General features: G+C 47.6%; 1 protein-coding gene and 1 long non-coding RNA gene across 5 annotated transcripts in view; both read left to right on the top strand.

Moving 5' to 3' along the window:
- Positions 1–132: 132 nt before the first annotated feature.
- On the top strand, positions 133–7361 carry FOXI2 (forkhead box I2). 4 transcript variants are annotated; one of them, XM_032116282.1, is made up of 3 exons: positions 133–831; positions 902–1161; positions 2492–7361. In XM_032116282.1, the coding sequence occupies exons 1-2, from the start codon at positions 417–419 to the stop codon at positions 1099–1101; spliced, it is 615 nt and encodes a 204-aa protein (XP_031972173.1). In that variant the 5' UTR covers positions 133–416; the 3' UTR covers positions 1102–1161; positions 2492–7361. The 4 variants fall into 4 exon arrangements, with proteins under 4 accessions (XP_031972173.1, XP_031972172.1, XP_031972171.1 ...); XM_032116281.1 differs by having other exon boundaries at positions 2440–7361; XM_032116280.1 differs by having other exon boundaries at positions 133–1161.
- A 1784-nt stretch (positions 7362–9145) lies between these two features.
- Positions 9146–23455, top strand: part of LOC116447610 — a 32364-nt gene continuing 18054 nt past the window's right edge. The window contains exon 1 of the long non-coding RNA XR_004241606.1: positions 9146–13184. This is a non-coding gene — a long non-coding RNA (uncharacterized LOC116447610). The remainder of the gene's footprint in view (positions 13185–23455) is intronic.

Here is a 23455-nt window from a genome sequence, read left to right as displayed (position 1 = left end):
GTCATTTTAAAGCCATCTCCCCTTGTCCTGTCATCCATCCCTTGCAAATAGTTTCTCTCCAGTTTTCCTGCAGCTCCTTCAGGCCCTGCGAGGCCACACTGAGGTCACCCCAAAGCTTCTCCTCTCCAGGCTGAACAATCCCAGCTCTCGCAGCCTTTCCTCCCAGCAGAGCTGCTCCATCCCTCTGCTCATCCTGGAGCCTCCTCCGGATTCTCTCCAACAGCTCCGCGTCCTTGCTGTGCTCAGCTCCCCCCGGCTGCCATTTCCAAACTCCTCCCGCTTGTCCCGGCGCCTCTCCCCCCTCACCCCTCCGCTTCCCCCGCACCTGCGGGGCGGTGCCGGGCGGGGCGGAGGGAGGGGTCGCTGCCGGGGGTCCCCTGCTATTTAACGGGGCGGGCTCCCAGCCGCCCCGCACCATGCACCCCTTCGGGCCGCCCCCGCCGCCCGGCCGGGACCCGCGGGATGCCGCGGGATGCTCGGCTCCCTTCCCGGGCCCGCAGCCGCCCGCAGCCAACCCGTACCTGTGGCCGGGCGGCCTCTCCGCTCCGTGCCTGCCCTCGGGGGCCGTGCTGGGCGCGGGGGCGGAGCGGGGGTGGCCGGCGCTGTCGCCGCTGTCCCCGGCTCGGCCGCCCTACTCGTACTCGGCGCTGATCGCCATGGCCATCCACAGCGCGCCCGGCCGCCGCCGCACGCTCAGCCAGATCTACCAGTTCGTGGCCGAGAACTTCCCGTTCTACCGGCGCGGCAGGGCCGGCTGGCAGAACTCCATCCGCCACAACCTGTCCCTGAACGACTGCTTCAGGAGGGTGCCGCGGGATGAGGGCGATCCGGGTAAGGCGCGGGCTGGGAGCGGAGGGATGCGCGCACAGCGGGAGCGCCACCGGGCTCCTTCTGTCCGCAGGCAAAGGCAGCTACTGGACGCTGGACCCCGACTGCGAGAAGATGTTCGACAACGGGAATTTCAGGAGGAGGAGGAAGCGGCGAGCGGAGGGGGCCGGAGCGGCGGAGGCGGCCGGGGACAGCGGTGGGGACCAGCGGGTGGCGCGGCCACCCCCGCCCGAGGCCACCGCCCGCTACGGCCACGCCGGGGGCCAGGCCTGACTGGGCTCACCCCCAGCTGAACTCGGGCACGGGAGAGGGATGGTTTTGTCCGGTGGAAATGTAAGTTTTTATATAGGTTTGGTACTACAGGTGCAGGGGGATGGGGATGGGTGTGCAGGGCTGGCCTTTTCTCCTTCCTCCCTCCTTCTCTCCCTGTCCCGTCCCACCAGAACCCTGGAAAGGCGTTAATCTCCTGCCACGCAGGTGTCCCGAGCAGCTTTCCACGGCCAGGGGCAAAGCAGAGCTCCCTGCCAGCCCTCCTGGCTGTGTTTGGGGAGGTGGGTGAAGGGTTTGCAGCCTGGGTGTCCCAGAGAGGCCAGGGGATGCTCAGGATGGAGATGGGCTGGGGGTGTTCACCTGGAGAAGAGAAGGCTCCAGGGAGACCTCAGAGCCCCTTGCAGTATTTAAAGTCAGCTTATAGAAAAAGAGGGAGAATGAATTCTTACACCAACAGCTAGGACAAGGGGCAGTGGTTTTAATCTGAAAGAGGGGAGACTTAGATCGGATATCAGGAAGAAATTCTTTACTCGGAAAGTGCTGAGGCCCTGGCACAGGGTGCCCAGAGCAGCTGGGGCTGCCCCTGGATCCCTGGCAGTGCCCAAGGCCAGGCTGGACATTGGGGCTTGGAGCAGCCTGGGACAGTGGGAGGTGTCCCTGCCCATGGCACTGGATGGTTTTAACGTCCCTTCCAACCCAAACCATCGACTCCACGAGAAAGCCAGAGGGATGTGCCCTCACTCCCAGGATTTGTTCCCAGGGAACACCAGGCTGGCACAGAGGTCACCCAGCCCCCATCCTCTGCAGCATTTCTAACCAAGCCCCCTTTATTTTCCCCCAAACACAATCACATCTCTGTGCCAGCCCATGGAGCTGACCAGAATGTACATGAGGAATTTCAGATTTAATCGAGCATCCAAAACAAAAAGCTGATAATTCAAATTTTTTGTGTATTATAATGGGGCTATAAAGCAAATTCGAACCAAAAAAAACCCCACAAAAACTGTCTGAGAACCTAAAAAATGTCAGAGATTTGAGTACCTGGTGAGAGGGAAGAATCAGCTGTGCAAAGGAAGTTTTTCTTGGCCTAAAATGTAGTAAATTGTGTTTAAAAAATATCCGGTTTACAAATATCCACCTTGGAGTGAAGCAAAGAGCCAGCTGAACTTGTCAGCCAATACCCTGTGAGGGTCTGTGTAGATAAATTTATTTTTTATTAATTCCCTATTTGCAAAAAGCCTCATTCAAGAAAATTTACACAAAAAGGGGAAGTGAAATTTCTGCAATGGAATTTAAAATATTTCAGACAGAATCTCTTTGTTGCCATTATTATTTTTCCAGGGTTTTCAAGGAAGAAGACATTTAAATGATAGCCTCTGTTTCCTTTTCCAAGCGGGGTAGGATCCTGTCCAAGGGTCCAAGCTGCCTCTGGACTGGGGTATTAATTCCCTAAGGAATGGGCACACATTTGACCTGGGAAGGATGGAGAAACTCCTGCCTGGCAGCGCTGGAGGACCCTTCCCAAGACCCCGGACCTCAGCGCTGGGCAAGAAATGATTTCACTGAACCCACATTTCCTTCTGCTCCAGGATACAAAATTCCAGATCTGACTGTAAGGGCTGAATTCCCGATTTTCTCCTGGGATAAAATACCATTGCAGGGCCCTGGAAAAGCAGGAAAACAGAACCCCAGGAGGCTGCAGGAGATTCCAACTTCCCCAGCGTGGTCCTTGCTGGCTCACCTGGGTCCTGGGGCAGGGAAATCCATGGAGAACTCGGTGAAAGGACCACATTCCACTGCAGAACCTTTTTCCAGGGACAGTTCTAGATGATGATTCAGTGTGTATGTGGAGGCCCCCATTTGTATTTCTCTGTGCTTCTGTTGTGCTCTGATCCTATTTTTGTGTATGGGAAAGGAGATGTTTTTAAAATAAATCGTTGGAGCAGGGAAGTTGCAATCGCTGGGAGCAAAAGCAGTGCCTTGAAGGAAGGGCTGCAGCAGGTAATGAGGCTCTGGGCTAATTACAGCTGCAGGCTTTTGTGGGAAAGGTGGTGGGATGCTGGGATGGGCCAGATTCCCAAGGAAGCCCAGAAATAATGGAGGTGGTTTCACCAGGAGGGTGCCTGGGAATCAGCCCAGGGGCTGGGATGAGGCTCTGGAGGAGCCATTCCACACTGGGAGAAGGGCTGAGGAGGTGAGTTGGGGATGTCCAAAGTGAAGTGTGCACCCTGTGACCCCCTCCTGCTGTCCCCAGACCCCTGCCACTGGTTTGTCACTGGTTTTCTGTGTCTGTGGGAGCTCAGGAAGTTTAACACAGGTGAGAATTACGGGATGTTCCTGCAGTTGGATGCCATTTCTGCTCTCTCCTGGTCTTGGAAATATTAGACATCCAATGGGGGGATTGGTTTCTGTGCAGGGCCAGGAGTTGGAACCACTGATCCTGATGGGTCCCTCCCAGCTGAGGATATTCTGTGATTCTGTTCTGTAATTCCTGCTGGAATTTAGAGCAATTTGTGCTGCCAGGAACAGGTTTTGCATCATTTTCACCATTTCCCCCTCAATAAACTAAACAGGATTGAAAAGGTTTTGCTGTTTGAGGGAACACCCAAACAGAGCAAGAAACCCATGGTTCATTTCAGCCAGGGTGCACTGGGAAATGGGAATGACATCAATAAGTTATGGAAAAGCTTGGGAAAGAACAGAGTTCTGGAAGCTCCACGCTGTGCTTTTCACAGGGGAAGGTGCAGCTCTGGCAAGGAAACAACAACCGTGGTTCTTTATTCAGGGATAGACCCATGGAAGTAGGGATCTGGCCTGTTCCTTTACCCAACAGGATAAACATCCAGGAGTTCTGTACTCTGGAGCAACGTGTTGCCCTAAATAAGGAAGAGAAGGGGCTGTCAAAGACTCATAAATGAGGATTTGGGGAGCAGGCAGTGATGCAGGGCATGAAAGGAGAGTTTGCACCTTTGAACATTTAATCCTGGGCTGTGCTCTGAGCCCAACTCGGGGCTGGAGGGTTCCCGAAGAAAAACCCCATCCCTCCTCACCCCTGGCAGCTTTTCCTCCCAGGAGGGGCTGGACAGAGCCTGGCAGTGCAGGGGATTCTGGCTGTGTGCAAGCAGTGCCTGTGGGGTGTCCCCTGGACTAAGCTGGAGGGATGGAAAATTCCCCAAACCACACAGGGTCTATCCCTGCAATGCCTCTGAGGGCAGCAGAGGCTGCAGAGCAGAGCTGGAGGCTTCACTTCTTCAGCAATGAGTCTGTGAATTATTTTGCTGGCTTTAATTGATGTTCTTCCAGTCTCAGTTCTATTTGAACCCAGTTGCAGCAGCAATAAATCTGTATTTTCAGCGTGATTATCACTCAGGAGGAGCCCATCACAAATGCAAACAGGATGTGATAACTCAGATTTATTTCTCCTTTTTTCTTTTCAATTTTCCCTCTGCTCCAACACTCGCCTGTGATAAATCCTTGTTAAGCACTGGGATTTCCCTGTGCTTTACTGTGGGATAACACGGCTTCCCAGGATTTTTTTGTTGGAAAACAGAAGAGGGAGTATTAAATTTTATATTGTGGGAGGAAAATCAATACAAACCCGAGTTTCCATGTTCTTGGGAGTCATCAGGGCTGGAGGGAAAGGAAGTTGTAAGTAGCTGTTAGTACATAAAAAGATCAGGAAGCTCATCCTTTTCTATGGGTTGTCTAGAATTCCATGCTGTAGGAGACAGGAATTCGAGCCCTGGAGAAAAATACTTGGGAATATACGTGGTGGGAGCAGGTTGGATGTGAATGATTTGTCTTGGAACCCGCAGAACCCAGCTCTGTGTGGTGTCTGGGTTTTTTCGGGATCGTTGCATTTCCTTGGAATCCTGGGAGCACCCAGGGACCAAATCCTACTCCTGTAGGACTCCAGCTCCTCTCCCTGTGCTCCCAGGGGTATCCAGGCCCTGGGAAGCACCTGGTGAGGGGCTGGATTTATTGCTTTGGGGGTGGAACTGGTTTTTCCTGCTGCAGTGGTGCCAGACAACAACACTCCATGAGAATTCGGGATTCTTGTCCTGCTCCCAACACTCAGCTCTGGGATTTCTTCTTGCCCAGAAAATCTTCCATCCCTGGAAGTGTCCAAGGCCAGGTTGGAGTGCCCTGGGATAGTGGAAGGTGTCCCTGCCCATGGGATGCCCATGGATGGGTTTTAAGGTCCTTCCAACCCAACCCACCCTGGGATTTGGGCACCCCAATTTGCCAAGCCCAGCTCCCCGTCCCACTCTTTGCCCAGGGACTGTTTGGAAATGCTGGATTTTTTCTGGATAATGCTCTGAGACACTCCTGGAGGGGAACAGGTCCAGTAAGTGCTGAGTGAAGAATTGCAGAAGGGGAAATGGTACCTTGAAGTAGGGGAAAAATCGAGCTGTAAGAAGAGCACCTCTGGTGTTGACTCTGAGATCTTGTGGGTGGAACAGGGACTAAAAACTCCGTTCCTGCCTGCAGCAGTGGCATCTCAAAGCCCAGTCTATCAGCCAGGATTAATCTGCTCTTTTCACTGAGCTTTCAGTCAATATGACAGCACACGGCTGAGCTGTGTTTGCCTTTCTTTTAAGGAAAACGCTTCTTTATCACCTGGATAACCACGGAGTAAAAGGAAGAATTTTTCATTCTGGGATGATGTCTGCTGTGCTTGGTGAAGGATTTCATATTATTGTCTCTGATATCAATCAGCTTAGATCATTTACAACTGTCAGGTTTTGATAGAACTGGTATTTTATTTTATTTTATTTTATTTTATTTTATTTTCATTAGGGGCCAAACTTGCGCAGTGTTGCTGCTTATGCAGAGCCCAAAGGCACTCGTGAGTTGTTCCATTTTGTGGAGATGAACTCATTAATTTTTCTTCAGACTAAGAAAAGCCAATGCAAAACCATTTCCTGTGCTGAAGTTAAGTCACTTTCTGATCACTTCACAGCAGCAGAATAGCAGAGACTCTTTTTAAAATAAACTTGGATTTTTGCTGTTCATTTCTAGCTGGGATTTTTTTACTTACAATTGCTTTTGGAAAGATCAATACATTTTATCAGGCCTTTTATGAAACATCTTCAAACTCTACCCTGGAGCTTCTTGCTCATATTAAGATTATTTTCCTACAGCCTGAAGGTGAATAAAGTTCTTTACAGTGCCCAAGTGTGTAGGTGAGCAAGGGATGTGCTCAGACCTTGTGAGGTGTAAAACAGCAGTGAGAAGAACTCACAGCTCAGCTCCAGTCCCTTTCTCCTCTGAAAGGAAAGCTCCAGCCGAAACACAACCCAAAAATCACACAAAGAAGTTGTTTGGGGGAAAGATTCCTCTTCCCCACAAGTGGAAATGTTTGGGCAGTGCTGGAACAAATCCAGGCTGCCTGGGAACCTCCTAACAGAGGAACAGCCCCAAGAGGGAAAGAGTTTTAACACCATAATTAAAGGGTTTGGATTCCAATGAGCAATTTTGAACATCAGGCTTCCTTTTGTTTCAAAGTTACACGTCCCATCCCTTCAGGTTCCCAGTGTGAACTTGCTGGAGCTCACAGAATTCCTGGAGATTTTTTCCCCCTTCACTTTGGTTTCTATAATGGGATAAATAAACATCTCACAGCTTGTTGAGCTCCAAGAAATAAAAGTGGGGTTTCAAGCTGTTGCTTTAGGATGGGAAGCCAGGGATTCACAGTTTCTTACTACAAACAAGCTTAAAGGAGAGATTTTATCCCTTTTTAGAGGAAGGAACTTCTGTATCCAGGTCTGTCCTCAAGCTGAGTTTTGGGGTTGCCAACACAGTGGGTGGGACAGTTGGAATTAGCAGGAAAAGATTGACCTGCTAATCTAAAATAGTCCAGAAACAGCTCATTTGGCACATATTGCATCCAAACATTGCTTTGTTTTTAGCTGTGCAAAGGCTTTCCTTGACACAGCAACCCTGAGCCATGAGCAGAGGAAAAGGGGTTTGCACTGCTGCCACATCAGGGGGCATTTCAAAAAAGAGGAAATTTTAAGGATTCAAACTTAATCTCTGCTTTAAATACATAAATCTAACTTTTAATAATGACACCTCTTTGGAAACTGTATTTTAATGTACATATTGACATATAAAAACTCTGTTGTGGGGTTTATCCATCTCAATTTAGACGGGAAGTTCTAACAGGGATTTGGTTTTGTTAACGTTTCCTTTCAGCACTCAAACCCACGGATGTTAAGGATGCAGAATAAACACATTTTTTATCTGCTGTGACTCATGAACATTTCAAGTCAGATTTCTGCTGTTGGGGAACAAAGCTTTGTTTGAAATGACACATTAGTGACAAATGTTGATATTTAATACACCATTCCCTTCATCAACAGCTAATTACCACAATTAGCTGTGCATGGAGTTAATTATTTCTCCCTCCCATCTTCTGGGCTCGAGTAAAAATACTGAAAAAACATTTGTGAGTTTGCCTTTCAGTCCCTGAGAGGGGTTTGCCCCCAGATTCGGGTTCCAAAGGTGCTATTTCCCCAATTCAGGAGGCAGAATTCGGGCTGGTTTTGTAGGAGAGGCAGAGTTTGGGGGGGGTTTATTAAGGTCTTGCCAGGAATCCACAGAAATTCCTAAAGGGATTTGTAAGTGAGAGTGAGATTGCTAAAAAGCAACGAATCAGCAAAGTTGAAGTTAGATGAATGGAAATGAATGAAAATGTAAAAGCTGGAGCTGGCCCTTCAAGTGGTGAGATCAAAGCTCAGCTGCTCTTCTTGTGGGTGAACTTTTAATTAATTATAATCTGTGTTACAGGTAGAGATGACAGCAAATATTCTGATTAAATTAGCAAAAGGATTACCTTTGAATCCACTCAGCTGGCCAAGGTGAAGCCACCTCACCTCTCCTTCACTCCCTGTGAATTTCTTCATGAGTTTAAATCAATCCAACCCTTTAAAGGGTTTAATTGGCAGAGTTTAGGGTTGCAGTGCTCTTCTGGCACAGCACCTTTTGCAGATGTCATCAAGTCATGAACATCCACCTAAAAATGTGCTTTTCTTTGCTTCCTTGCACCCAGTTTGATTATTTCAGTCCTCCTGATGGAAGCCCCCCTCCATTTTCTGTTGTAAATGCAGTCACAGCTATAATGAAACATTTTTTTCTTCCACATGACAAAGTTTCCCTTTCACTCCCATACTTCTCCTCCTCCTGCATTTCAGTTTTCACCAAAATTGCAGTGTTTTCTCCTGCCCCAAACTTGCTGTTTTCCCAAATGCCGCAGTTGACATTTTCTGGACGAGTTCACACTCGCCTCCCTCAGGGTTTGCTTACTGAAATAATCGTGCTGTGCCGAGAATAAAAACTTTGTAAAGTCACATTTCATCCCTTTTGGGGTTGATATTCAGTCCTTTTTTCCCTCTAGGGGATGTGTGAGGAGCAGGTGCCATTAACTCCCCCTACACGGGGCAGTGCTGGCTCCTGGCTGCCTCCTCCTCTCCTGCAGCGTGAGGCACAACTTGTGCTCCTTTCAGCCTCTTCTGGAAACTTCTTCCCACCCTTGCACCCATTTTTCTGCAGTCATTTTTCCTGCTGTAACAGATGATACCCTCAGATGAAGGATAGGTGGATCTCTTGCATTTTTCTTGAAGGGATACGTTCTCAAATAAAGATAAATTAGTCTGGTGGCATCTCCCAGTTTCCATTTATCTTGGTATGTGTACTCTGAGTTTCTGACTCATCATCTGCCACATAATAACTCTTCTGCCTTTCAAATAGTGCTGGAACTATCCAGATTGTCCAGATAATTGGGGAATTAAAGCACGTAAGACATGCAGCACATATGGAATATGTCTATAAAATTAAATAGTGCCAGAATTAAATAGAGACACCAGAACCATACTGGTCTATACTGGAATGAATCATGGAATCCCAGACTGGTTTGGGTGGAAGGGACCTCAAAACCCACCCAGTGCCAACCCTGCCATGGGCAGGGACACCTCCCACTGTCCCAGGCTGCTCCCAGCCCCAATGTCCAGCCTGGCCTTGGGCACTGCCAGGGATCCAGGGGCAGCCCCAGCTGCTCTGGGTGTGCAGGAGGAGAGATTTTCATGAGTATGGAATTTTTCACTCCTTCAAGCTTGACACAAATTCTGTAATTCATAGTTTCCTTTTTCCCCAAAATAATCTGCCTTTCCAAAGCTTCCCACCTGCATATTTTGGAAAGGTTTAAATGATGTTGTAGCCTCAGAAGTGAGTGAGGGACTGCAGAGGCTGGACCTTGTCCCCTTCAGGGTGTCAGCAGTGCCACCTCTTTCTGTCCCTCTTTGTGGTGCCACCTCTGCCCAGGACACCCCTCTGGGGACCTGCCCTTCTCAGCACGGGAGTAGAACCTCACAGACAGATGTTTGTGGGGTCACAGGTTGGTTAAGGCACCACTTATCACCCAGCTCTGGATCCGTGAGCCAGCTGATAGCCAAGAGCACAATGATGGCTTTTGTAACTCACAGGGACCCAAATCACAGCAACACTTTTTACCAGTGGCCATCAATTCTCAGAGTAACTTCCAACAGTTTTCTCCTGCTGGCTGGAAAATAGCCCAACAAAGGGGGGAGATTTTTCGTCCTCCTGATGTTTTCTCACACTCCTGAGATCCTGAAAATAACCCTCACTCTCCGTATTTCTCACTGCAAATGACGGCAGAAACTCATTAATTTATCTCAAGAAGTACAGGTAAGGTTATATTCACCCCTCCTGCCTTCTGCTCTGAGAGAGGATGTGGGGTAGGAGACTGGAATGACCTGAAATCCCAGATGGATTTGTTGAATTTTTATTTTACTGACCCAGTTTCAGCTGCTCAGCTGAGTTTCCCTGTGCCTACAGCAGAGCCAAGCCACTGCCATGGAGATTTAGGGCTTTTGTGTCCCATCCTTTAAGGCAAAGGGGTTCTTTCCACAGAATCCCAGAATCTTTTAGGTTGGAAAAGACCTCCAGGATCATCCAATCCAACCTGTCACCGATCCCCAGCTTGTCACCAGCCCAGAGCACTGGGAGTAGAGATGAGGTAAGGAAAGAAAGAACACCCTGAAACATCAGGCTGTGAAATAAAAATCAAGCCAAGCAAAGGCTGGTTTGTAGCTGTGGGAGATCCCATTAAGGGGGTGATGTTGTTTGGATCTGGATATATTTTTTAGGAAGAAAAATCATCCAGCACAAGGATGGAATTCTTAATGCAGGAAGAATTTCATTAAGTCTTTAAATGGAAGGGGGAAACAACAGAGTAAAAAAAAGCTCTGAAGAAATAAAAATAAATGATGAGGAGCTGAGTCCTGCCCTGGAAATGAGGAGGTGACAGCCACTGTCAGCTTAAATGAGGCAATAATGGCTCTGCCTGGGGCCCCCGGGGCTTCACAGCGACTCTCTCAAGATAATTCACTGTTAATTAACTTTCCCTTTCCCCAGAGGATCTCAGCGTCCAGTTGGTTTTAGACCTACCAAGATAATCGGGTTTAATTCTCCTCCCTGGGTTTAAAGTCACGAGTGGGAGCTGAGGCTGAGGTGAGCGAGAGACTCGGGATTTCTCTCCAGCGTGAGTTGGTTGTAAGGGAATTTCTGGGAATAAAAAGGAGCTTGTGCTGTTCTGCAGTGACTCAAAACAAAAGTCTGGTAACGCACAAGATTTACATCCCTCGGAATTACATCTCTTTATTGTCCCTGGCTGCAGTGCTTGGGGACTCTGAAAGCGATGCCAAAGGATTGGTTGAGGAACAAACTTTGGGAATACTCGGTGAGGTGAGTGCTCAAGGCTGAGCCCTGGGAATTCATCACTTCCCGTTTCCTTTTCTATTGGAAACACTTTTTTGTTTTGCTTGTTGCCTTTTTTTTTTTAAAGTACACCACCCATAATTCCATATTTGACACGGATTTTAAGGAGAAATCCTTCTCTGTCCACACTTTGGACAGGCTTCATCTCAACAGCTGAATTTCGTTTGTTGCTGAGGCTGAAACGAGATGCTTGGGGCCACCTCTGCCCTCTGAACCTCTCGGGTTTGCAGTTTCCTATTTCTTCATGAGGGGCACTGTGAAATCCCAGGTTTCCCTGGCACCTGGCTGAGGATGCCAACCCGCCCAAGGACAACTTCAAGAGGACAACGCTGTTTTCACCTCATTTCCAGAGATCACTTGCAACCTCTTGCATTCCAGGCTCATTATTTTCCATCAGGGTGGCAGCCTCTCGTTTTAAAACAAATATTGTCCTTGAGAGCCACTGATGAAATGCTGCTGCACTGAGTAATCTCCATAAAAACATGCCAGCAGTTGCTGGGGATAAATTACATTTTAATGATCATACTTGGGGTAAAATTAGCTCCTGGTGTTTGCATTATTAATTAGGCCAACACCACCCTTGCTCATATTCTGCTTTCCCTGACAGCCTGTGCTGTCTGTAATTGTAATTACTGCCTGTCTGCTCAGGGGGAATGGCTTCAAATGGGAAGAGAGGAGATTTAGTGGGATTTTGGGAAGAAATCATTCCCTCTGAGGGTGGTGAAACCCTGGAATGGGTTTCCCAGGGAGGCTGTGGCTGCCCCTGGATCCCTGGCAGTGCCCAAGGCCAGGTTGGACGGGGCTTGGAGCACCCTGGGCTAGTGGAAGGTGTCCCTGCCCATGGAAAAGGGTGGCACTGGATGGGATTTAAGGTCCCTTCCAATCCAAACCATTCCATAATTCCCTGACTCTCAGGGTGGTGCCGTTGTCCCTTGAAGAAGGAAAACCAAGGCACAGCCAAGGGGCAAAACTGTGCCCATTTCCCTGCAAGAAAGCAGTGGGATGAAAAAGCTGAGCCTGCAACAAATCTTAAATAAAGAAACAGATAAAAAAATAAACCAGGAGGAAGTGGATCTTACAGATCACAAGTGAAAAATATTTACCTTGAAGTACAAACCCCATTCCCAAAGCTGCTTCCCAAAGCCCAGAGGCTGATAAGAGCGTTTGGGTAGGAAGAAATAAAATCAAGGCACAGTGGAAATTGGAAGGCAGCAGCAATAAATTCTGAGCAAATTAAAGCAGAATTATTTATAGAGACAAAAGTCCTTCCTGATCCTTTTAGAGCAGGAGCCTGCACCATTTGTTCTGTGACATCTACCCAGGCAAGGATTTATCCCTAAAGCAATTGAAGTTGCAAATATTTCAACTACAGCCACATCTCTTTGACACCAGCACCACACACCCCACAAGTTCAAAGAAAATTTGGCAGAGTCCAACTATGGGTGTGCATTAAAAGCTCCTCAGATCTGGACTGGCACCTCTCACTTGTTTTTCAGAATAATTTCTTTTATTTTTTAGGTGTCCAGCACTACCAGAATTCTGGGAGAAGCAATCAAAACTCAAACAGCCTAAAATGAGTGTGGAGTCAAACTTCAGCTGAGAATATTCTCTTGAAAATCTGCTAGCAGGGAATCCACGGGCTGTGGGGCATAAAATTTTTGCTTCATGTTTCTTTATCTGGAAAAATCAAAAGGGGGATTTGTTTCGAATTTTGATTTTCTTAAAAATCAGCTGGCAAAGGATTCACCTGCTGATGTACAAAGATCAGCCCTGACCACAGGCCCAGCTGGGATTTATCCTCATCTGCTTCCTCTTGTAACCTGTGCTCCTCTACCCAGGCCTGGCATCACCTGCTTGGAGAACAGCAATTCCCATTCCCTCCCCAAATCTGGCTTTGTCAATTAAATAATAAAAGGTGTTAAATAGGCAACTTGTTCTTCCTGCTTCTCCCTCAGCTCCTCCCACAGAGCAACCCCAGCCATGGCAAATGTTTATTTTTCAGTCCTTTTGAAGAAGTTTTTTTGGAAAATCAGTTTATTTTGGGTGGAGAGCTCAGTGCAGGAGCCAGAACTGGAAATATGTGTGCTTTAATATATTTGTTTTGTACTTCTTCCTCTGCTTGAAAAGTTTTTTCTTAGGGAGGGATGAGAAGAACCAATGGCTAAAGGAATCAATCCACTCCTTGGAACATTCAGGGTGTAATCCTTGGTACAGGATAAACCAGGAATTATCCTTATTTCAACCTTCCAACCAGGACCAGGAAACTGAAGAGCTCAGTCCTGTCAGAGGTAGGTGTTTAACACACTCTTTTATTGTGAATTATTATTATTATTATTATTATTACTATTACTATTATTATTATTAGCTTTTGGAATTAAGTTTCTCTCCAACTCATTTCGAAGTTTCAGAAGAATTTGGTTCCTCAATAAAAGCTGCTATGAGGAACCTGAAAAAAATGCTTTGAGCTTCTTACTAAAACCTCTCTGCCTAGGAATTAAGTTTTGAAACCTTTTGGATTAGAACCCCTGGAGAGGCTGGTTGATAAATTCCTCTGAGTCCCAGCTTTCCCTCTCTTTTTCCACCTGGTGTTATCTTGATCTGTGCTCCTGAAGTGAAAACCCCCCAGTGCTGCCTGAATCCTTCCATGCCCAGCCCTTTTTTGTGGAGTTTTAATTCATGTGATTCCTCTGAGCATGAGAATTTTACTTGTTATGAACATTTCAAGAAGGTTTTAACAGCAAGTCTAGAATTTCCCAGCTTTATTTCCCAAATATTTGGAAAGCAGGAGTAGAAACTTGGAAGAGAAAGTGGGTTTGAATCTTCTTGAAAACGTGGACTAAGTGAGATCACGCTGTGGGTTTAGGTGGGTGATTATTCCCACACTTCTGCTGGCTTTGCTTCAGTAAGGAATGACTTGGAAAACTGAGATTGGAGCCCGGTTTGTGCTTCCCAGGAGGTTTCCAGACCTGAAGTTGGGACCCAAACCTGGCTCTGCTAAAGTGGGAAGGGCTTGGTTTGCTTGCAGCCCTGGGTGTTCCCTTGGGGGAGGATTTGGGGTCCTGGACTCCTCCTGGACACCACCCTCTGTGCCAGGGCTCGCTGCCTTCTGCCCCCCAGCCTGGGGCTGGCTGGAATGTCCGAGCTGTGACCCAGCAGCTGCCTCGATCACGAGTGGCTGTTCCAGCAGGATGGTGCTGATGCCATGAAGATTTTTGCCTTTTCTTTTATACCCCTGTTATACCTTTTTACAACTCCTGTATTCTCAGTGCTTTGTGCCTGCATTCTTGGGCTTGTTTGTTAAGCTGAGAGACAAAACATTTTAGAAGCTTCGCAGCCAGGGATCAGTGTGCCCCAGAGCCCAAGGTCCTCTCCAGAACACATTCTGTAACCTGAGATAGAACCATCCAGGGGAAGGCTCCTTGGGGAGGGGGGATCACTTGAGCCTCTCATTGGGGAATCTTTGATAGATCTGCTAATTAGTAAAACCTATAATGTTATACCCGATGCTGGGGGGAAGAAGAGAAGAGAGACACAGGGAAAGACTCGGTGGGGTGAATCTCGATGCATATGACCTGGACGTGTGCACCTAAGGATCCTTAAGAATAAATACCAAGGTAAAATCCCTTTTTCTCTTCTAACCGTGTATAACTCTTGATTTTAAGACCAGGAAAAGGCATCAGTGCCAGCAGCTGCCCGTGCCACCCCCAGGCCATGGCACGTTCGGCTCTGCAGCTATCGCTTGCTGTAAACATTTAGACATAAAATCCTAGTCTGGGTGATTTCCCCAGTTGTAAAAGCCGTCAAGATTCCTGTCTGCCCTCCCAAGCGAGCAGCTGAAAGAGCCTCAGACTGTTTACAGTCAATAGAATCCCCTGTAATAATATTTTGCTGCCTTTTCACCTCTGGCCCAGGCATCAAAATGCAGAAACATCACAAATGGTGAAGTGTTGAAACGTTCCTTTCCTTTTTCTGCTTCCAGGGTCTCGATTTTTTGATGGAAAACAGATCCCTGGCTGAGGGGAAGCACCTGGGAGGGAGAATTTGGGTTGCTGTGCTTTGCTTCAGCCCAGGTGTGTTGGAAATCTCTATGTGGGCTCAGCCTGGTGGCATTTCAGCCAAGGTCCCCCAGTCTGTCCCAAACCTGAGGGCTTCCTTTGCATCCTACAGCACCTCCTCTCTCCCTGGCTGCATTCCTCACGCCCTGGATAAGAGGGATGGTGTCACACAGCAACATTTGGCCCAACAGAACTGACCTTAATGAGGCTTAAAACTGTAGCACAGACCTGAAGGGAAAACCTGATTTTCCCGGAGCTGGTTTGGATTTGAAGTTGTTGAGTTTTTTCAGCCCCCCCTGATGCCACATGAAGTGTTAAGACAAAAAAAAATGAGCAGGGGAGATGCTGGGAGCACTGAATTCCCCAGGTAATTGGTGTGGGGAGGATACAGTGTGAGCCAACAACCACGAAAAGGACTGGAAGGGTTGAGATCCTGAGGAAACTTTAGGGGACGGAGGGATTCCAGGGGTTTGTCCCATTGCTGCCCAGCACTGGTTGTGGGGTCATTTGTGGTGGAAAAGAGCCACAAGCTCCTGGAGACAGGGAGTGGGAAGAGAAGGCCTTGGATAGTGACTGCCTGGAGGCATCCAAGGGCATGGAGCAAACTGGGCATGGAAAAGCCTTCCTCCAAGTCCTGTTCTGAACTGGCTCACCCATCCCTACAACAATGGAAAACCTGTTGTCCACTAAAACACTGCTCCTTGGAACTCGGGGGTGTGGAAATAGCAGCGATCAAGCGAATCCTTGAGTAATTCCTGGAACATTTCAAAGCAGGGATCACTTGGATCGAGGCTGATCTGCTGCCTTTCACAGCTGGTGCTCAGGGATGGGATAGGAAATGCTCTAAAATGGCTCTGAGGGCACTGAGGAAGTGAAATGAGAGATTTGGAAAATGGCTTTAAGCTGAAAAAGGGTAGATTTATATGGGATATTGGGAAGGAATTCTTCCAGGTGAGGCCCTGGCACAGGGTGCCCAGAGCAGCTGGGGCTGCCCCTGGATCCCTGGCAGTGCCCATGGCCAGGCTGGACACTGGGGCTGGGAGCAGCCTGGGACAGTGGGAGGTGTCCCTGCCCATGGCAGGGGTGGCACTGGATGGGCTTTGAGGTCCCTTCCAAACTAAACCAGTCCAGGATTCTCTGAAAATGAGAGATCTGGAAAATAATTGGAGATCTGGCTGCTACCTCCTCTTCACAATTCCTTCACTCATTCCTTTTTTTGTCTCAGGCAGGAGTCACTTGATGCTTTAAAGTCTTGTGGAGGAGCCAAGGGGAAAGAGCTGGAAAGCAGTGCCAAATGACTGTTATAAAAGCTCTGTTTAATTTATCTCTACTCAGAGATTCCCTCCACCTTCAGCTTTCCCAATTTTAGAAAGTAGGATACTTGGGAATGTTGGTACTGATTAGAAAAGCAATCACAGTATTTCTCTGCTTGTCTGCAATGCATTGATATTGAGTTCAGGACCTTGCTTCATTCCATCAGAAATGTTGCAGTGCTCAAAAATCACTTGTTTGATCTGTTAGCTCAGGTGCTGAAGGGATCTAAGAATAGGGGAACATAATTCCTAAAGAAGGAAATCTGGTTTAGAGGACTGAGAAGTCAAGTTAAAAACAGTTCCCTCTTACAGATGGTGATATAAACAGGATAGTTTTTATTTTGTAAAGCTGCCACCTCAGAGTAATTTTCTCCAGATTTTCCATGTTCCCAGAATTTGTTTTATTTCCTGGGTGGGAAGCTGAGAGCAAGCAGCAACCTGCAGCACCCTTCCCATGTCTCACCTGTGAAAATACTGACCCGGCTAACCTGGAATAAAAAGCTGAATAATTTAAAGCCAGAGTGAATGAGAATTTGCAAAGCCTTTAAACAGCTCCAAGACTGAAACACGCTAATGGAAATTCCCAATAAATTCCCAGTCTGTTATCAAACACCATCCAGCTCCTGGGAGTGCAGCAATTTCTGTGCAGGTTTCTCAGCAGGGCTGGGATAAATCCTGTCCTGCTGAAGTTCCGGGTGGTGTTCCCAGCTCCTGGATCTCCACTGCCCTCCAGAAACCCTGGCAGTGGGGGCAGGCTCCAAGCAGGGATTTCACAGCCTTGGGATGCCAAATCCAGCTTCCTTCCCCAGCATCTGGAACCGGCTCCAGCAACAGAGTGTCCACTGGCAGGGAGAGAGGGAACAGCCTCAAGCTGTGCCAGGGAGGGTCAGATTGGACATTAGGGAAAATTTCTTCATGGAAAGGGTGGTCAGGCATTGGAACAGGGTCCCAGGGTGGAGCCCCCATCCCTGGAGGGATTGAACAGCCCTGTGGATGTGGCACTTGGGCACGTGGGGCAGTGGTGGCCTTGGCAGTGCTGGGAATGGTTGGGCTCAGTGGTCTGAGAGGGCTTTTCCAAACGAAATCATTCTGTGACTGCAGGAGAGAGGAAAAATAGACCCAACCTGGGGCTGCCTGGAACCGAACACAAGCCCTGGAGAGAGGGAATCCCCAGGGCCCAGCTCAGTGTCCACAACAGGGATTTTGGGAAAGACCCTTGGGGACTTTGTCATTTCCATCCCTAAAAGTTTTTCAGCCACTTGGCTTTTTTCTGTCTGCATAAAGGCATTGCTGTGAGTTGATGGTGTCAGACAAGAAAGGAGTTTCTGTCTCAGGAGTGGACAAATGCAACACCTGCAACACCTGGAAGCGTTTCCCTGGCAGAGGGACTGAAAGCAAGGGCAGGCTCTGTTTTCCCAAGGAGAGCAGCTCCCTCCAGTGACACCCCCTTTCCTCTGGGTATCACCCTGTGCCAGGGGCTGCAGCTGAGTGCTCCCCAAAAGCCACTCTTTGTCCAAGTGCTGCTCAGTTTTAGCAGCCTTGCTCACAAGATGCACAAAACCATCTTTGCTGCTTCTCTTAATTAAGTCTAATCTGACTCTGCAATTATATTTTATTATGATGATGCCTTTTCCTGGTCTTAAAATCAAGAGTCAAACACGGTTAGAAGGGGAAAAGGGATTTTACCTTGGTATTTATTTTAAGGATCCTTAGGTGCACATGTCCAGGTCATATGCACCAAAATGCACCCCACCCAAAAAATGCCCCAAAAGATCTGGTATATCATTATAGGTTTTACTAATTAGCACATCTATCAAAGGTTCCCCAATGAGAGGCTCAAGTGAGCCCCCCTCCCCAAGGAGCCTTCCCCTGGATGGTTCTATCTTGGTTTACAGAATGTGTTCTGGAGAGGACCTTGGGCTCTGGGGCACACTGATCCCTGGCTACGAAGCTTCTAAAATGTTGAGTCTCTCAGCTTGACAAACAAGTGCAAGAATGTAGGCAAAAAGCACTGAGAATACTGAAGTTGTAAAAAGGTATAACAGGGATATAAAAGAAAAGGCAAAAAATCTTCATGGCATCATTGAAACATTACAAGAGAGTATTAGCTGAGAATTTTACCCCATTTGCAGGGTAGAAAAGGTTTTCTTTGGCGGGGAAAAGGAGCTGCTCTGCAGCAAACATCTTTGTTCAGCCCCTCCTGCACTCCTGTTCAATTACCTGTCACTCCGGGGGAAGAGCAGCCCTCAGATCTGAGGTCACTTAATCGCTGCAAAAACCTGTGGGGAGAAACCAAATACCTTGGGAATAGCTGCTGCTGGCCCCTCGCGTGGTTTGAAGTGCTGGGAAGCGTCTGAGAGAGGTGTCAGTGGCAAGATTAAGAGGAAATTTCCCCAGGCAAAATAGTTGTGGGTCTTAAAATGTTTTCTTTTGCTTTCAGGAAAGGACGCTTGTCCAAATGTTTCCCACATGGGCTGAAATTCTCCTTTCTGTACAGACAGAGGGAGAAGTTCATCCCTGGCACCAGAGGGTAAAACACATTTTGGAGATGGGCAGGAGGAGGGAAGCGAGCCTATAAATCCCCATGTTTTAGCTCAGGATATTCTCACTTCATGCTCCACTGAGCACTCTTTTAAGAACCTTTATTTACTTGTTTTCCTCTTTACCTCGGCTCTGGTGAAGTGCCTTTACACCTATTGCAGCCTGCAGTGGTATTTTTGTCATTGCAGTCACATCAAAACAGACATGCCAATGTCAGGAAAAAGAGGTTTTCAACCAAACTGCTGCTGCAATAAAACCTTTATTTATTTATTTATTTATTTATTTCACTGTAATTTGGACAGGCTTTATCCTGCAGCAGCAGAAAAAGCAAAGTGGTTTTCTACATTTAAGCCCCGTGCTGATCTTCGGGACTGACAAATTCTGACTGGGAATGTCTGCTGAGTCTTCCCATTCCCTGCAGAGGCCTGTGCAGAACAGAACTGACCTCAGTGAGGCTTGGATGTGTAGCACAGCCCTGAAATGAAAACCTGATTTTCCCAGAGCATTAGTTTGGAGTTGAAGTTGTTGAATTTTTTCAGCCCCACCCCTGATGCCACGTGAATTGTTAAGACATAAAAAATCCAGCAGAGGAGATGCTGGGTTAGCTCTGGAACTGAATTCCCCAGGTAACTGGTGTGGGGAGGCTACTGTGTGAGCCAGCAACCACGAAAAGGATGGGAATGGTTCAGATCCTGAGGAAATTGTGCAGGCTCCTCTTAGTTTAGGCAACACCTACACCTGCACCAAACCCAGCTTTGCAGAGAAGCTTTGGCTCCCATCAAACCCTGATTTCCTTGTAGGATTCTTTGCTTTAAGAGCAGCTGGAGAGTTTTGGGCAGCGTAGCAAGAAGGCTTCTAAAGAGAAGCACAGCCTGTGGGTTAATGAATCTTCCAGTCCCTGTCACAGCCTCTGGCAGTGCATGAAGTGCTCAGTGCAGGGTTTGGGAGCAGAGCTCTGCTGGGCACTGCTGCCTCTGGTGATCCCGAATCCTGACCCTACAGCATTCCTGGGTGCTTCTGCTCCCTTCCAGAATTTCCTGTGCTCTTTCACCCCTCCCCTGCACCTCAGTGACCTCTGCCATCTCTTTATTCCCCATTTCACACCCTCGTGTTCATCAGAGGCTCCTGTAAGCAGAGAATTCCTTTCAACCCTCTTCTTCTGGAGGGCTCTCCCATTTACCTGAACCTCATGCCCAGGGGAAAATCCTTTATTATATATTTTTAAACACTCTGGAGACTTTTCAGGAAATTCAGTCACAGCTTTTTTAAAGTCCCCAGCTGCTCCATTTTACTGCCCTGGAATGTGGGTGCTCTCTGCAGGGCTACTCCAAAGTAGACTGAGATCCTTGGGGATTGATGTGAGAACCCTTTGTGCCCTTAAAACTTTGTGGAGGACTTCCAGAGGCATTCAGTTCCTCTGGGAGTTCTGGCCAAGGTGCCTTGGAAGTGGAGTGAGGTTTTTCTAACAGTGTTTTTCAGAGTTCCATTAATATTTGATTTTTTGTGTTTGATATGAGCATTTGGGGTTTGTGCCTCGTCTCAGCTGAGTGAGAGCTGAGCTGATAAATTGTGTGGGGGTTTTGTTGGTAACATTTCTCTGGGAACTCGAGAAAAGCTGTTCTGAGTCAGTTTTATAACCGAGCTGAAGGAGATTTGATAGCTCTTAACAGGACATCCAGGATGGGGAAAGCAGCAGGAGCTCTCCTTATTTCTCCATGCCCATCCACATAAAAGTGGGATAAAACGCAGCAATGGGCTTGTAAAAGCCAACTGCTCATTCCTGGGATGCACAGAGAAACCTGAGTGCTCCTCAGGTCACTGGAATGTGAAATAAGGGCCAGGTTGGGAGAACCTGGCTGGATCTGATCAAACACAGCCCATCCTGAGCGGGGAACAGGGTTGAAAGGGACCTCAAAGCTCATCCCATTCCACCCCCTGCCATGGGCAGGGACACCTCCCACTGTCCCAGGCTGCTCCAAGCCACATCCATCCTGGCCTTGGACACTGCCAGGGATCCAGGGGCAGCCACAGCTTCTCTGGGCACCCTCACAGGGAACAATTTCTTCCCAATATCCCATCTAAATCTCCCCTTCTTCATCTTAAAGCCATTCCTTGTGTCCTGTCCCTCCATCCCTTGTCCCCAGTCCCTCTGCAGCTCTCCTGGAGCCCCTTTAGGCCCTGGAAGGGGCTCTGAGCTCTCCCCAGAGCCTTCTCTTCCCCAGGCCAAACAGTCCCAATTTTATCTCCCTTAAGCTTGGAATTTTTGGAAATACACAATGAAACCCAACCCATTCCATTGGAGTTGTACACATTTAGTTGGAGTTGTTTGCCACTTAGCAGTTCATTACCCTGTCGGAAATATTTAAATAACAATAATTTAAATACTATCTATAACATTATCCAGAATATATTTCCCATATCTTACCCTAAACCCCCTTTTTGAAAGTGGATCCTTTTTTAATTGATGGAGAGGCTCTTTCCATCTGGTCCCATCTTGGTTTTCAGCACCACTGGCTGCTGGGAGGTTTTTACTGCTTGAAGGAAAGAAGATCCCTGCCCCATCCTGACACTGACAAATTGAGCCCTTTTATTTGCTGGACTCCAACAGAAACCTGCCTGCCACGTCCAGGCAGGAATGTTCAATATTTCCCTCTGGAAAGGATTTGGAGGAAGCAGAATCCCTGCAGGCACATTCCCCATCCCTGCCCAGCCAAGCACCTGCCACTGGGGGAGGAGGAGGCTCAGCCCCAGATGAACACGTTTCTATTCCAACATTTATTTCTGGATGTTTTAGCCTGGTGTGCCACGAAAATGAACTCCTAAGTGTTGGAAATGCAGGGGGTTTCTTTTTGCCAGCTGTAATTAAATCACTGCAATGATTTATCCACTCTGTTGTCACACCTGAGGGATCTTTTCTTTCAACCTGGGGAAATAAACCCCTCCTTGGACTCCCTGGGTGAGAATGAGGGTGCTCTCAGCCTCAATGAACGTGAACAAGTAGCTCCAGCTGCTCATGATTTACAGGAGAGCAAAGCCTCCCAGACTAAACCCTTCTTCAAGCTGCTTCATGACTTTCAGATGAACACACTTGCCTCAAAATTCATCTTGGGCACGGCTCCATGTACAAAAAGTGTGCTTGTCTCTCTGTTTTCTGGGTTTCAGGATTGCCAGGGAATATTTTGTATGTGATCAAGAGGCTTTCTGCAGCCTTGCCAGGGCATGGTTGGGACTTCAGAGCTTACCAGAGAAAATATTTCCTCTTGAAATTGTTTTGGACAGGTGTAATAAATCAATATAAATGATGAAATCAACCTCTGGGCTTTATTCTTGCTAGTCCATGCCAGAGAACATTTCTTGGAATAAGTGATGACATCTTCCTTAGAGAAAAGAGGCATGAAGTGAATTATCTCCAGAAAAGGTCGATGCTCTGTTCCCTGGCTCTCCTTTAAGAATCTTTGTGAGGAAGACCAAAATGTGCTGCCCTTTTAAAGTCCTTTCTTACACCTGACTATTATCTGCTGCACCTTCTTTGATTAAGGACTTGGATTCTCTCCTGCATCTTGTAGCTTCCCATCAGCCTTTCCCATGCAATAAATTGCCTAAAAAGTGTTCTCAACCTGCATTTCATTAAAAACCAGCTGAATAGTCCCCCCAGAATTAACCAGAAGCTGCAGCTCCTTTTCCTTTGTTTCAACAGTGGAAGTTATTTCCAGATTAGAAGTAGTCACCCTCTGGCTGCAGAGAAATAATTGGAATTCCCCCTTGCTGGCAGGATCCTTTCCCATCTATGGGCACGTTTCATTCATTATCTCACATTAAACCCAGAGGTGCTATCAAAATCCAATATCATTTCGGATCTGCAGGGAGAACTGGGACAGTTGTACCAGAAGAGGCTGAAAATAACATTTAAAACCTCCTTGATGTTTAAATGTGGCTTTGAATGGGATTTTTGTGCTTTTCTCACCTGTGCAAAGTTTCATTTCCAGCGAAGTGCTGGAAAAATAAAACCAATTTATTTCAAAATGCAGGAACTGAGCAAGTCTCAGCTTGTAAGGGCAGGACTGAGGGAGCAGAGTAAAGGGAGAGGAGGGGAGGAGTAACTCCCAGGATGGTATCAGAGAGCAAAATCTGGCGCTGGAGATGGGGCCCTGCTCCCCTCTCATCCCGGAATGACAAATGGAGATGGATGGTTATGGATCCTCAGCTTCCTTCCCTCTATTGCAGCCCGAGTGCCAGGTCTGGAAAACAGCAATTTATGTGCTGACAAACCTCCTTGATAAATGAAACCGCTCCTGGAGAGGGGTGTTTGACTCTCAGACACCCCCAGCCAGCAGCAGGGTCCTTCTCAGGGGCACCTGTGTGGCTTCTATCTTATTTTCTTGGAGATTTAACAAAGAAAACACATAATTTATGGTATCCACCATAACCCTTGTCATTTCCCCTCTTTTGCTGCTGTTTTCTCCCCCCAGACACGCTGTTAAACCTGATAAATCCACGGGTTTGTGCTTTAAAAGCTTCTTTTTACCCCCAGCTGGTAAAACATCCACTTGAACACTGGTGTGAAAGCTGAGGCCCAGTGGGAACCTCTGCTCCTGCCTCCCCAGGGATGGGAGCAAATATCAAAATAAAAATAATATTGTTATTTTGCAT

Source organism: Corvus moneduloides, chromosome 8 (assembly GCF_009650955.1).
Source record: "Corvus moneduloides isolate bCorMon1 chromosome 8, bCorMon1.pri, whole genome shotgun sequence".
Lineage (NCBI taxonomy): Eukaryota > Metazoa > Chordata > Aves > Passeriformes > Corvidae > Corvus > Corvus moneduloides.
The sequence above is the reverse complement of the archived record's forward strand: the minus strand, read 5'-3'. Positions and strand labels throughout refer to the sequence as shown.